The following is a 13,897-nucleotide window of genomic DNA, read 5'->3' on the forward strand; positions in this document are numbered from 1 at the left end:
AGTAGCTTAATTCATTAAGCTGCTTAAAACTCAATGCCCACGATGTGGTTTAGGTCGCCACGACATGGCGGTTGGGGAAAACGTGTCGGTTTTGTCGTTTGAGAGACATGAAGTAGCCAAGGATGGCCATGACGTGGTGAGTCAACTTTGACCTTTGAATTTTGACCTGATTTGACTTTTGGTCAAACCCCCATAGTTGAAAGAAAATGTAAGGATTTATCTGGTATGATTGAATAGGTGGTGCGTAGAAGCAATATTATGTCAGTGAGAGCTATAACAGCTGAGCATTTTCTGAGAGGTGAGTCTTCTCACTGTACTCGTGGGTCGAAGCCACCAATATCGACCCACTAAGTTGTGTATTTAGGATGTTAGTTGTCTTTGTGACCCTTACATGTTTGTATGGTTGGGTTGAAATAAAACCCTAGGTATGGGCATATGAGTATGTGATGGGTTGAAAAAAACCCATGAGTTGGGCCCCAAGGCTAGGTCCATGATTGTATTTTGTGTTTGAGTATATCCCAAGGCTAAGCCTAGTTGTATGTTTGATATGTGATATTTTTGGGAACTCGCTAAGCATTGTGCTTACATTTTATGTTTATGGTTTTAGGTACTTCCGGTACGAAAGGGAAGAGCCTGACGTGATTGCACAACAACCCCTTCATGATTCCAGACTTTTGGCTATTTGTACTATAATGTTTTGACATTGTGTGGTGATTGAATTTGAGACATTTGATGTATGGAACTAATGGTTTTTAAACAAAAATTTTGATCACTGCTTTTGGGTCGTTACACACGTCATGGGCACTCCAGGATAAAACAGTCGACAACCAATTGATTCCCACGTTGTGGCTACCATTGGTCACGCTGTGGAAACGCCCAAACGAGATGGTCGTGGAAACACCAGTCGCCACGTTGTGGGAACTGGTTGCCATGTCGTGGGCACTGGGTACCAACAACTTAATGGATTAAGCTGTTATACTCAATCCCAACAACTCTAATGCTTAGATTTGGTTCCCCTCAAGGTCTTGATGGATTAAGTTTCCAAATTTATCCATTAAGGCATCCTATTAAGACAAGATCTCAAATTCTAAGTCCTAAATGACAACACCAAGGCATGGACTCGCTCATTAAGCCATGCAAACCAACTTTCCAACCAAACCCAAGGTCCAGAAGTTAACAAATGCACTCAAGGGTTCTGGATTTCACTCAAACTCCATGAACAAGAAGATTTGGGACCAAATGCTTATAAAATGACCTAAAACTAGATATAGAGAAATAATGAGCAAGGTAGAGACTTTATACCTCCAATGAGTCAAAATGAGATGGAGATGATGGATCTAAGCTGTAACCATACCCATAAGTAACACCAAGAGCTCCTTTTTCCTTTTGACCTTCACAAAAATGGAGTTCAAGTTCTCAAAACACAAATGAAGGCTAGGGTTTGGATGGGGGTTCGTTTTCAAATGGTGGATGTTGCCAAATAAGGCAACCCTAGGAGCTAGTGTCATTAAATAGGACACCAACCCCGAGATTAGGATTTTAGGCCCAAAACCGCTGTCATGTTGTGGTCAATCGCGGACACACATTTTTCATTAATCGAGTGCCATACCATGGCACTCCAATGTCACATCGTGGCTAGACTAACAAAGCAAATAATTAAAACTTGAAAATTAATACCTAGAACAAGGATGTTACAAACAACTCTACTCTTACAGCCTTAAAATCGAAATAGGTATGTTGTATAAATAGTGGTCATTTAAAAACGTCACAAAAAAACCAAAAAAATATGATGACGTTTTTATATTTTCAATATTCATGTTGTTTATGTGATCAAAGAAATTTTAACAACAACAAACCTACCAATTTTAGATTAGTTCGGAATCGGAGGTCCAATTGTAAAATTTCATCGCGTTAACCTAAATGAGGCCTTTTCACATAAACTGTTTAGTTGGGCCAGAAGTCTCTATTCGAAACATTTCGGGGTTATAAACTTATAATTATAAATCGGCCTAGGGTTTTAATATCATCTGCTGCTGTCTACCGAACATCGCCACTGCAAATGCAATAGGTAAAGAAGGTAGAGTCGCCGTCGCCGTAGCCGTACTTAGTACCGGAATAATCTCGCAATCTCTACAGGTTTATTTTCCGTAAGTTTCTATCAGCTCCTCGTATATGTGTGATCATACAAATTGTTTATGTATTATCAGCTCTTCGTGTATGTGATGACAACATTAACTGAAATTGTCCTTAACAGAAGCTAGAAGATGGCGTATGCAGCGATGAAACCCACAAAGCCAGGGCTAGAAGAGCCTCAAGAACAGATTCACAAGATTAGGATTACTCTTTCCTCCAAGAATGTTAAGAATCTTGAAAAAGGTCCGTGTTATTTCAGCAGATCCTTTAACTTATCTGTTCATTCTTGTGTAAGTAGTTATGGTGTGTAGGGGAATTTGTGTTCTTCATTGGTTGTTACTAACAAAATGACTAAAGTACCATGATCTAATAATCATTTGATGTCTATATTAGTGATTGTTTAGAAGAGTCTTGACTAACTTTTTTGGATTGGGGATTTCTGACAGTGTGTGCTGATTTGGTTCGTGGTGCAAAGGACAAGAAGTTGAGAGTTAAGGGACCAGTTAGAATGCCCACCAAGGTTCTTAATATCACAACCAGGAAGTCTCCTTGTGGTGAAGGTAATTCGACTTTTCATTTTGCTTGTGTTTTACTACAAATTCATCTTTATTTCTAATGAAAGAACAACATTTTGATTTTTGCATTTGATGTTTGTAATAATGTAGGAACAAACACATGGGACAGATTTGAGCTTCGAGTTCACAAGCGTGTGATTGATCTTTTCAGCTCACCTGATGTTGTGAAGCAAATCACCTCCATCACCATTGAACCTGGTGTTGAGGTTGAGGTCACCATTGCCGATTCTTAGATTTCCAACTGTTGTTTGACTTGCCCCATACATTTACTATGTTCTATTTTGGGTAAGATTTCATATAGGTTAAATACTTTTTGTATTTTTGCAAGTTTTTCAAGTGAAGAAATTGAGAGTCGTGTTTATTTTTAAACTATTGTATTTTCATCAACTTAGTGCATTTCAAAGTCCATGCCTAGTTTAGTATTTTCGATTGGTGTGTAGTATCATTTGAGATTTTAAATTTGATTCCTAAAACCATTTTGAATATGTAGAAGGAAACACAAAATGGGTGATCTCATGTAACAAATTGATCACTTTTCTTGACATTTTAGCATAATTATAATTTCCGCTAACCAAAATAACCTTGAAAAAAAAATCCATACTTTGAAATTATATTGGCAAATTATTCATATGTTAACAAATTATGACTTTTGCAAAAATTAAAATAAGAATCACGCTTTAGTATTTTTGTCACTTTTTGCTAAGTAATACTAATTTTGCAATTTATTGAAATTTTGAATTAACCCACTACAAAATAAGTAGGGATGAGGATTTGGACTGAATTGGAACAATTCAGACAACATGCGATGAGGAGGCTGCAAGCCGACGAACCATTTGTTATCCAGTGGTTTATGAGTTATGTGAATATTCACAAGTTTAGGTGAATTATTTGAGTTGTATTAAATGTTTTTAACGAGTTTATTATAAAGAAAACACAATCTACTTGAAATGAGATGATGGTACTCCCATCTTCAAGTAATTGTATAAAGCTGAAAACATTTCAGCTTTATACCTGTTTTCGGAGGAATATAACTTAATGAATATGTAACTAAGTAAAGTGAACTTTCTAACTTAAAATGAGGTCCATTTTAGTGTAATTTCAAAAATATTTACCTATTTCTTTTAATATTTGTTTACTTTTCAATTTTTCTTATTGTTTTTTTAGTTTAAATATGCGATTATTTCTTCCTTTCCCCTTTATTTCAACTTTTTATTTTTTTCTTATTATTTTTAAACAATAGTTTTTATTTCAGTTTTTTTTATTGTTTTTTTTTCAAAATAGCAGTTTTTATCTTTTTTTTTCTGTTTTTTTTTATTATAAATATCTATTTTTTTTACACAGACCTTTGATCATCAAATTTTAGCCATCATAAATTAAACATAATGACATATAAAAGATTACTCAGGTGTTGTTTAATTTTTGATAAAATTTTTTAACCTCTTATGTCTACTGGCGGAAAGACATTTGAGAAAAAAAAATATTTATTTTTCAAAAGACATCAGACATAAAAGAGTTTTTTGACATCTTTTTCAAATAAAACAAAAAATAGCTCTTGATTTTTAATTTTTTTTTAAGTTATAACTCTTTGTGATATTGTTTGTTTCCCTACGAATAACGTCATCACCGCTATCACCACCACGGTTGCCACCATCACCCCCACTGTCGTTGCCGTCACAGCTTCCATCTTTGTCACCACCTCCACCTGCACCTTCTCCCACACCACCCCTACCTCCGCCACCACCACCACTACTTGTGCCACATCCACCACCATTTCCGCCGCCTCTACCAACATCGTCGAGTTTTTTTATAGACTTTAAAGACAAAACTGCAAATTTGGTCCTTGTGGTTTGCGAAAACCTTTGGATGGGGTCCAAAAAGTTTCCAGCTTGCACCGAAGGTCCAAAATCAAGGTTTTCCATTGTTTTTGGTCCAAAAAAACTTGAAAAGTCAATTTTACCCTTTTACATTTCTTTTTTCTATTTTCTTTATTTATTTTGGTATTTAAATAATTAAAAATAGAAAATAAAATAAACCCCACAGCCTCTTCCTCCCCTCTCTCTCTCTCTCTCTCTCTCACACACACACATAGATACACACACACAAATATATATACATATCGTCTTGATAAAAATGGCTGCCACCATTACTTCAATAGTCTCAAGCTAGATCGACCATAGAAGCTCAAAGTTTTCGACCAAACAAAAATTGGTGTGAAGGGCCTCGTTGATGCTGGAATCCGCCAAATCCCTCTCATCTTCTGCCAATCACCATAAACATTGCACAAAATCAAGTGATGCAATTGTTGGAGGTTTAAGAGAAATTCAAATCCAGTAATCAAATAAAGTGATGAAATATGAGGTATGCTTTTCCAATTATTCTCAGAGGCCTTGGGATTGAACGCATATCACCTCCGGGATCTCGATTGTAGCAAGGGGCTTTTGTTCTCCGACCATTAATACCCTGTTTGTTGACAAAAACCCTTAAGGATTTTAGAAGTGATTAACCGGGTAAGAGATGGTTTATGGTTTGATATGGAGACCTATATTAGCACCACTTTCACGGACCCAATTTCTACATACATAATCGACTTATCATCTTCAGATCCATTTGGTATGGAGATCGATATCAGCACAACTTGCATAGCCATCACCGGGTGGCTTGAAGATTTTGATGTGGACTACATGAAATATGTCAGAAACAATTGAGGGGGAAACAACAATGAGATCGCAGGTAGGTCTAATTTTGTTGGAGGTGCTACTGTCGGAGACGCTTCAATGGTCGGAGGTGTTCTCCTGGCGGAGAAGGTAAGGCTGGCAGAAGCTTAACAGTACAAATTAGGAGAAAGGAGAAAAATGAAGCAACAAAGGCTGCTGTAAGATGGTCCCTGCTGTGTGTGTATGTCTATGAAGACGATTTGTATTTTTATTTATGTGTGTGTCTATGTGAGAGAGAGAGAGGAGGAGGAGGAGGAGGGAGGGGTTTATTTTATTTTCTATTTTTAATTATTTAAATACCAAAATAAATAAAGAAAATAGAAAAAAGAAATGAAAAAGGGTAAAATTGAATTTTCAAGTTTTTTTGGACTAAAAACAATGGAAAACCTTGATTTTAGACCTTCGGTGCAAGCTGGAAACTTTTTGGACCCCATCCAAAGGTTTTCGCAAACCACAAGGACCAAATTTGCAGTTTTGTCGACTTTAAAAAACAAACATTTGTCTATGAAGACTAGAAATGGAAAAAAACAAAAACAAAAACAAAAAAAACTTTTGTACCATATTTTATTTCACCGACACTTAAAAAGACCAAATACATTTACATCATCGAAAACAAACACAATCTTATTGTTTGAAAATACTCGAAGATACCCGATTGAAGAATTTTTTTGATACGCATTAGTTTAAAATATTTTTTGTTGGTCAATATTATATTTGTGATTTTATATATGTTAGTTTGAAGTTGTAATCTTTTACTAAGTGACTAATTTTTTAATAGTTTTATTTGCTAACACCTCTTAAATATACAAAAAGCAAAAAAAAAAAAAAAAAATTAAGTAATAAATAAATATTGATCGTTTCGTTCATAAAAAAAAATAAACATAAAATAACAATGATGTAACTAATGAAAAAGATTGAAAAAATAAATTTGCGTACATAATTTCATGGGAACTAATTTATGAGGAAAAAACAGAAATTTACAAGATTTTAGCTATAGATATTTTCTTTTTAATATCTAAAATTTTAAATTAGGGGCAATATTGACAACTCATGAATTTTCAGTGGACTAAACAAAAGTCAAGGTGGAAAAATCAATTTCTTAATACTAATATGGTAAATATTTTCGAAGACATACTAAAATAGTAAATAGTTTTTTCAATTACTCTATTATGGACAAAAACTAACTTAAAATGAAGTACAAACCATAAAGTACTTGTAAATATATCATGTCATTTTGATTTCAAACATATGAGTTATGCCGGTTTAAAGAATTTTACAAATTTAACATTATGTAGAAAAGCTAAAAACATTTCAACTTTGATACTCCGTCTTCTAACCCAATTATTAGTCTGTTATGATATTAAAATAATTATAGGGTAGCCAACATTATCTTTGTATTTGTGAAGGTAGCTTTGTTGTAACCAATTTGTGTTCAAGGTAGAGAGCACGTTCATTTTGATTGTCTTGAAAAATGCTTTCAAGAGCTTTCCATGCGTGCGCAGCGGAGGAATTTGGTTTGAGAATGGTGTGAAGGAGATCGTTTGAAATAGTGTTATAAATCCACTGTAGAACTATGGCATCAAGACGCTGCCACAGATCTTTATCAATGGGTTTGGGAGTATCTTTCCCGTCGGCTGCAGCAGGAGTAGGAGAGTTGGTCGCGGGTTGAAGGTGATCAAGAACTTGGAAAGCACGACAGTGTATTTTAAACAATTCTACCCAGTAAGTATACTGGCCGCTCTCCATCTCCAGGGTAAGAGGTATGAAGTTTCTGATGTTAGTGATCATCAGAGCTGGATGAAGTTTTTCTGCCATAGGAGAAGAGAGGGAGAGAATCGTTGGTTAAGAAGAGAGGGGAGGGAAAGATGACGACAGCGACAGGGTAGGTCAGAGTTGTCGCTCTGATACCATAAAAGATGTCGAGGAAATCGTGGTCGAGGAAATAGAGGTCGCGGGAGAGGTAGACGGGGCGGTGGTCAATTTGACAATGGTCGTGGCTTGCAACAACCACATTCACCATGGTATGGACAACACTCATTCTCTTCCTCACCACAACCTTGGGCTGCTCCTTATGGGCAATTCCAGTGGCCACCTCCGCACACTCCTCCTTGCCCTTACCCTACTACTCAAAGATCCCATATATCTGCACCGTCTAATGCACCCGGATTGCTCGGATCCAGACCACCTGTACCCCAACAACAAGCTTATGCCACATCAGAAACTACCTATACTCCCACTGATCTGAATCAAGCTTTTCATACCATGAGCCTTCACCCATCGGATCAGAATTGGTATTTAGACAGTGGCGCCACCTCTCACATGACCAACAATGCAGGTAATCTCTCATCTTATGTCACTAAGGGTCATTCTCATAATATCATAACAGACTAATACCAATGAATATCAAATACTGTGAACTTATAGTCTAAAATGAAATATAAAGCAAACACTGCATGTTAGAAAATGTGGCTACTGTGGTCGTTGTTGTGATTATCCTTTAGTTAATCCATATTTTTATTCCGTAATATTACAAACTTGGATCTATTGATTCTTTAAAATTTGAAGTTCATGTTTTTTTCCTGGTGAATTTGACTTATAGTTAGTATATATATATATATATATATATATATATATATATATATATATATATATATATATATATATATATATATATATATATATATATATTGCAATTTATACAAAATAAATTTAGTTATGAAGGTTGAATCTCTCGATCCTAATTTAACTATACGATCACGATTTTACAGACTAAAAAAAATATCCCAAGTAAACTCTAGATCCTGAGAACCTTTTATCTTTTTTATACCATTAAACTCAAACAAACATACAAACATTACAAAATCTGAAAATACGAAAGTCATAAATATTCATATTCTGCAGAGAACATTCCAAAAAGAAACAAGTTTACAATCTAGATATGGATTTTATTCTTCAAAATTGAAATAATTGTCAGAACATAATGAGTACTTATTATAAGTTTAAAAGTTCTGACTTATTAAATAAATAAAACTAATGGACGAAAATTTTAGGTTTAGTGGAATTGTGCCTCAACTCCATAAATGTGTAAAATACTCAAAACCAACTTCAAAAGCAAACCTTATTTTCTACCAATACCACATAATTACGTAGAATCACAATATCTGCCAAAAATCACCAACAAAAATTCCAAGATCATGTAAAAGTACCATATAAACATAATATTCGTAAGCAAAAAGATGAAACTTGGCTTTCATAAACAACCTTACAACACCCATATAAGAAAGATCCCACACCAACAACCAAACACACAAACAAAAAAAGTTAAATTTTTTAGCCCTTTGCATGCTTAAAGTGTGGGAGATAGTCAACGTATTTACACCAAGAAATACCACCCCCCACACATTTCAAAGGACAAAGTTACTCAAATCCTCTTTTAAACTCCCAAAACCATTCATACTCATAGATACACACTTAACTCTATCAAACTATCCAAAAAAAAAAAGTCAATAATCTCAACACGAATCCAAGATTTCAAGATCCACCACCCGCAAATTTCTGTGCACCCATGAGACTTTTAGTCAACCAAATCGCTGTTTCCCTTGAAGAAACCGTTTCTTCCCCAAACGGTTTCAAAACAGCAGCAAGCTCTTCAAGTTTCTCTTGTTTTAGCAACCTTGCACATAACTCAAGCAAAGACTCTAACGCATCAGCTCTTTGTTGAGTCGGGTTCAGCCATTCAGACGATGGTTCTGGTTCAGCCACCGGTGCACCCTTCTCAGCCTCCTGGTCCACAACCGGCTTAACCGGTTCAGACTCAACGGCTCTCGGTTGTAGTTGCGGTTGCAGTTGCTCCTCCGTATCCACCTCACAAATAATCACCCGATTCGATACATTCTCTTCATCGCCCAATTCACCTGTGTTCGATGTAGTAGTCTCCTCCACAAGATTATCTTTTTTCTCATTTCCCAAAATACCCTCGTCACGTTTTTCGAGAATTTGAGGACTTGTTTCCTCTTGCTCTCCATTCGAAAGAAGATCCAGAGAACTCGATTTCATGCTCACTTTTTCCGGCCCATCCCCGTTGCAAACCGTTGTTGTCTCGCAACTTGTGTCCCCACTAAAATAACTCGTGGGGTCCACTCTTTTGGTCTCGAGATTTGTTTCTTCCATGAATATCGGGTTGTTGTGTAAACTTCTAACCGGGATTTCAGCGTTCTCGTTTGTGACTTGTACTTTCTGCTTAAGGACTTGTACATCACGTTCTTTTTCTTTTGTGTCGTTTTGTTTCATGGGTGAATGTTTTTTTGGAGTTTTATTGTCTTTTGGGCTATTTGGAGGCTTCACGGGTAGAAATACAGAAGACGGGTTGTGACATTTTAGGAGGTAATGTTGTAAGTGTGGGTGTCTTAGCAGTTCTGCCGCCTATTGTTTTTTGAGGAATACTATGATTAGATAAAATAATAATAATAATATTTAATAAAAATATTTATCGACTTACTGTTGGTCTATGTTCCGGACTTTTCCTTAACATGGTTTTTATGATCTGTTTCCTGGAGCATTAACAACAAAAAAAAAATATCGTTTTTAATATTTAACGATTAAGATATATTATTAGAAATTCTTTTGGGCTTAAAAAATACTTACAATGTTGAAGAATATACGATGGGGAGAGGAGAAATCGTGGATCTGTTTATCTTGTTGATAAGTCCCGACATATCCTGCAAGATTGTTTGACTTTGACCGTTACTTTTTTGTAATATCATAGTGGGCAAATTGGTCATTTTACTTTGGAAACTTCCGATAAAGAAAAAAGTAGCAATTTCCATGGGACAGAATTCAGGAGTCGTTTTTAAATTTCTAGATCTTAAAACTACAATAACTAAAGTTGTAAAGAAAAAAGGGGGAAACTAAATCTCAATAATGTAATAACATAAATAGCTTAAAATAGAACTTACGGGAGCTCGAAATGGTTGTTGATGTGCACAAATTTCAAACATGCAACAACCTAAAGACAAATAAGAATAAAAAACAATAAAGTATAATGCATAACAAAATGGGACCTAAAAAAATTAAAATAATGTGACAAATGTGTTGTTACCAAGTGACCAAATATCAGATTTATAGCCATAAGGAATGTCTGCAAGGAGTTCTGGACACATGTAGTTGGGTGTGCCCACAACCTATACATTCAATATCCATAAAAGAAACATTAGAATTTAAAAAATAAAAAATTAATTTGTACATGACTTTTTGTCAAAATAGAATCTCCATTCATGAAAAGTATTAGTATATTATAATAAGTAGATTACCGAGGAAGCAAGGTCTTCTGAATTGAGAAGTTTTGCAAGTCCAAAGTCACCTGTTCATGCCCGAAGTCATTAGAAATACCGAATAAAAAAAATTTGAATTTGAATTTTATTTTAAAATATAATTTATTTTTTACCAAGACGGATATCGTTCTCCTTTGTGAGGAATATGTTGGAACACTGAAATTAGACAAAAAAAAAATTGTAAATTTTAGTGTTGTGTAGAGAAATAATGTTTAAAGGTATTTGAAGAAATGATAACACACTAGAGGAAATGAAAGGAAAAAATAAATGAAGGCAAACTTGTGAAAAGTTTGGAATTCATGGATGAAGTAGAATATTAATTGAATAAAAAGAGGAGCTTACCTTCAAATCCCTATGAAGGACACGATTCGTATGCAAGTAATCCAATGCCAATAATAATTGTGTTAGCCATTTGCAGAGTTTCTATGAACAAAAATAAAACAATAAATCAGCTACATAAAATCAAATATTATAAATAATAAAAGAAAGGGAAAACCTTAGAAAAACCCAACAAATTTTCACCAAATGCTTAAAAAAACCACTATATTATTTTTTAGTACACTAAAACCCGTATATTTTCTAAAATTCTTATTTAAGGTTTTCTGAGCTTAGAAAAACCTACTCTATTTTCATGAGAGGATTAAAAAAACCATTATATTATTTTTTTAGTGCATTTAAACCCTCAAATTTTTAAATTTTTTTTAATCTAATGAATTGTAACAATAGAAACGTTAAGAATCGAGTACAAAACATTTTTGGCTATCTAGGATTTACCGAGCTCAATGCCTTAAATGATACATTTTAAAAAATATAAGGGTTTTAACGTACAAAAAAATAATATAGTGGTTTTTTTAAGACTTTGATGAAAGTATGTTGTGTTTTTATAAGATTATCCCTAAAAGAAACAAGTAATTAAGTTAAAAGTTTTTATTTATTTACCTCTTCCGGGAAATATGCTCCTCTAGCCTTTCGTACAAGCTCGGCTCTAATCAACCAAAAAGTTAGTATCAGTTAATTTTTCAATTATAATCATTAAAATTTTAAATTCCAATTATTCATACTGATTTGGGCTCATATGATTCCCTTAATTTCTTTTTTCATTTGCTTTAATTTCAACTAAAAGTCTAATGAAGTTACTTACATGTCTCCTCCTTCACAATAAGCAGTCACTATGCATATTCCCGCCTACAAAACAAAAAATGACCAAAAAGAGAAAGAATATGTAAAAAAAAATCTAAAAGGGTAGGATAGTCATTTCAAGTCACACGGATCGGGAGGAAAGTCTTCATGTAGATTCATGTAGAATCTTTCTCCTTGTATATTTCAAAATGGTTGTTCTTATATACGGGAATTTAAATAAATAAAGAAGTCCATATTACCTTATCCACCCAAGCATCCTTGTACTCCACAACATATGGATGATTAAGTCGTGATATCAAATCCATCTACAATAAAATTCATATAAAGAAAATGATGGATCTTGAATTTATATTAGAATGACAACAATAAAATTAGTAAACTATCAATTCATTTGCTATCTTTCAGAAAATTATGATTTTAAATTAGTCACAATGACATCCATGTCGAAGTCATCCCATTATAAAAACTATTTATGACTTATCGCAGATTGTTGACATTTAATATTTTGTTACAAAATTCATGTGTCCTCGTGTTCTTCTTCCCAGAATTAGCGCCATTTTTTTAAGTATTTTGGTCTCATGAGTTACTTTCAAATTGTAAGATACTAAATTGGCAAGGATTTTCTAATGGGTTCACACAAATTTATATTCAAGATTCAAATGCAAATCTAATTATGAAAAAGGTAGTAATTAATTAATAAGAACTCTGAAAGAAATACCTCTTGATGCGCTGTCTTCTTAAACTTCTCTGTTTGCTTATTCAACCTAATCTTCTTCATGACATACCTGTTTACAAAAAGGAATATCGATTATCAAGAACTGCACATATTCATGGCATATAATTTAATTTGCATTTGAAACCCTAAACCCTAGAAATTGCAAGAAATATGAAATAACAGAAGAACAAGACATAAATGATAATTCTTCTTTTGTAGTGGGAATAAATATTTGGGGAAAACACGTACTTCTTTTTTTCAATCTTATGGAGAACAAGAAAAGCAGCTCCAAAAGCGCCTCTACCAATCTGTTCAATAACCTCATAATCATCCATCTTCGACTTGCCATCGCCATTTTCTGCTTCCATTTGGGACATGTTCTTCGACGCCTAGAAAACTGTGCCAAAAAAGAAGACTGAATTTACAAAACTAAAACGTCAAATAAGCGGATAAATTAGCTAAAACATGAGGAAAACGAAGTGGGTTTTACCTTAAATTAGCAGGAAACACCACAAACTTGTCTGATTTACTCAAAAACTGAAGGAATTTATGTCTTGAAATTTGTGGGTTTTCTTAGAAACTTAAAGGATGCGACTAAAAACTTTCAAGAAAACCTAGAAATGAGAAGTTCATATAAAAAGCTATGAAATTTTCAAACAATGATGATATCAAGCTTCAAGAATGTGGGTAAGAAATAGAAAGAAGATGTGTGTGGGGCAGAAACACTCGATTAAAGTTGAAGCTTAGAGTTGTTTATATCTCGAAATAGGTGGAAAAATAAGACACAAGTAAAGTAGCTCCAACACCATATAGTCTCCATCTACAGATAAACACGCAGAGAGATGAGGATATTAGAAACTCAAGTAAAGGGACATAACACTCGTAAAATAATGACTAAACATTAAACAAAAGGGTGTGTGTTTTTCTTCGTTAGTTTCATATTTTGGATCAAAGAAAGGGATAGTTGGTGACCAAACAGGCGAGAGAGAGAGAGAGAGAGAGAGAGAGAGAGAGAGAGAAGACAGAAATATAAAACTAAAAAGTAAATGAAAAATGTAGACTTTGCTTGCAATTACAGATTGAATCGGGGGAGGGGGGTAGTGGAGAGCATTCATATACCAAGGGAATTTCTTTTGAGCAGTGGCCTACGGTTATGATGTCAACATCTTCACCTGAAAAATGCCTACAATTTAAATACCCTACAAATCCCAATACAATATAAATACACCACCAACAAACACCAATACATGTATTTTTTTAATAAATATAATTTCTTAAAAATGATTAATA

At 34.2% G+C, this 13,897-nt stretch overlaps 3 protein-coding genes across 5 annotated transcripts; 1 reads left to right on the forward strand and 2 right to left on the reverse strand.

Annotated features, from left to right (window-relative positions):
• Positions 1 to 1,987: 1,987 nt before the first annotated feature.
• LOC111897887 (40S ribosomal protein S20-2) lies at positions 1,988 to 3,130 on the forward strand. Of its 2 annotated transcripts, none has more exons than XM_023893836.3 (4): positions 1,988 to 2,147; positions 2,255 to 2,376; positions 2,580 to 2,693; positions 2,799 to 3,130. In XM_023893836.3, the coding sequence occupies exons 2-4, from the start codon at positions 2,265 to 2,267 to the stop codon at positions 2,939 to 2,941; spliced, it is 369 nt and encodes a 122-aa protein (XP_023749604.1). In that variant the 5' UTR covers positions 1,988 to 2,147; positions 2,255 to 2,264; the 3' UTR covers positions 2,942 to 3,130. The 2 variants fall into 2 exon arrangements, with proteins under 2 accessions (XP_023749604.1, XP_023749605.1); XM_023893837.3 differs by having other exon boundaries at positions 1,998 to 2,136.
• Positions 3,131 to 6,808: 3,678 nt separating this feature from the next.
• Positions 6,809 to 7,237, reverse strand: LOC111897878 (uncharacterized). Its single transcript, XM_023893819.1, has one exon. The coding sequence runs from the start codon at positions 7,235 to 7,237 to the stop codon at positions 6,809 to 6,811; it is 429 nt and encodes a 142-aa protein (XP_023749587.1).
• A 1,410-nt stretch (positions 7,238 to 8,647) lies between these two features.
• On the reverse strand, positions 8,648 to 13,692 carry LOC111897875 (serine/threonine-protein kinase Nek6). Of its 2 annotated transcripts, none has more exons than XM_042895464.2 (14): positions 13,098 to 13,692; positions 12,857 to 13,022; positions 12,611 to 12,677; positions 12,132 to 12,197; positions 11,894 to 11,937; positions 11,692 to 11,737; positions 11,095 to 11,175; positions 10,866 to 10,908; positions 10,732 to 10,781; positions 10,521 to 10,602; positions 10,378 to 10,427; positions 10,067 to 10,140; positions 9,921 to 9,972; positions 8,648 to 9,844 (listed from the first exon to the last, which is right to left on the reverse strand). In XM_042895464.2, the coding sequence occupies exons 2-14, from the start codon at positions 12,982 to 12,984 to the stop codon at positions 8,954 to 8,956; spliced, it is 1,674 nt and encodes a 557-aa protein (XP_042751398.1). In that variant the 5' UTR covers positions 12,985 to 13,022; positions 13,098 to 13,692; the 3' UTR covers positions 8,648 to 8,953. The 2 variants fall into 2 exon arrangements, with proteins under 2 accessions (XP_042751398.1, XP_023749586.1); XM_023893818.3 differs by having other exon boundaries at positions 12,857 to 13,004; positions 13,098 to 13,691.
• Positions 13,693 to 13,897: the final 205 nt, after the last annotated feature.

This window comes from Lactuca sativa, chromosome 5 (genome assembly GCF_002870075.4).
Source record: "Lactuca sativa cultivar Salinas chromosome 5, Lsat_Salinas_v11, whole genome shotgun sequence".
Classification (NCBI taxonomy): domain Eukaryota; kingdom Viridiplantae; phylum Streptophyta; class Magnoliopsida; order Asterales; family Asteraceae; genus Lactuca; species Lactuca sativa.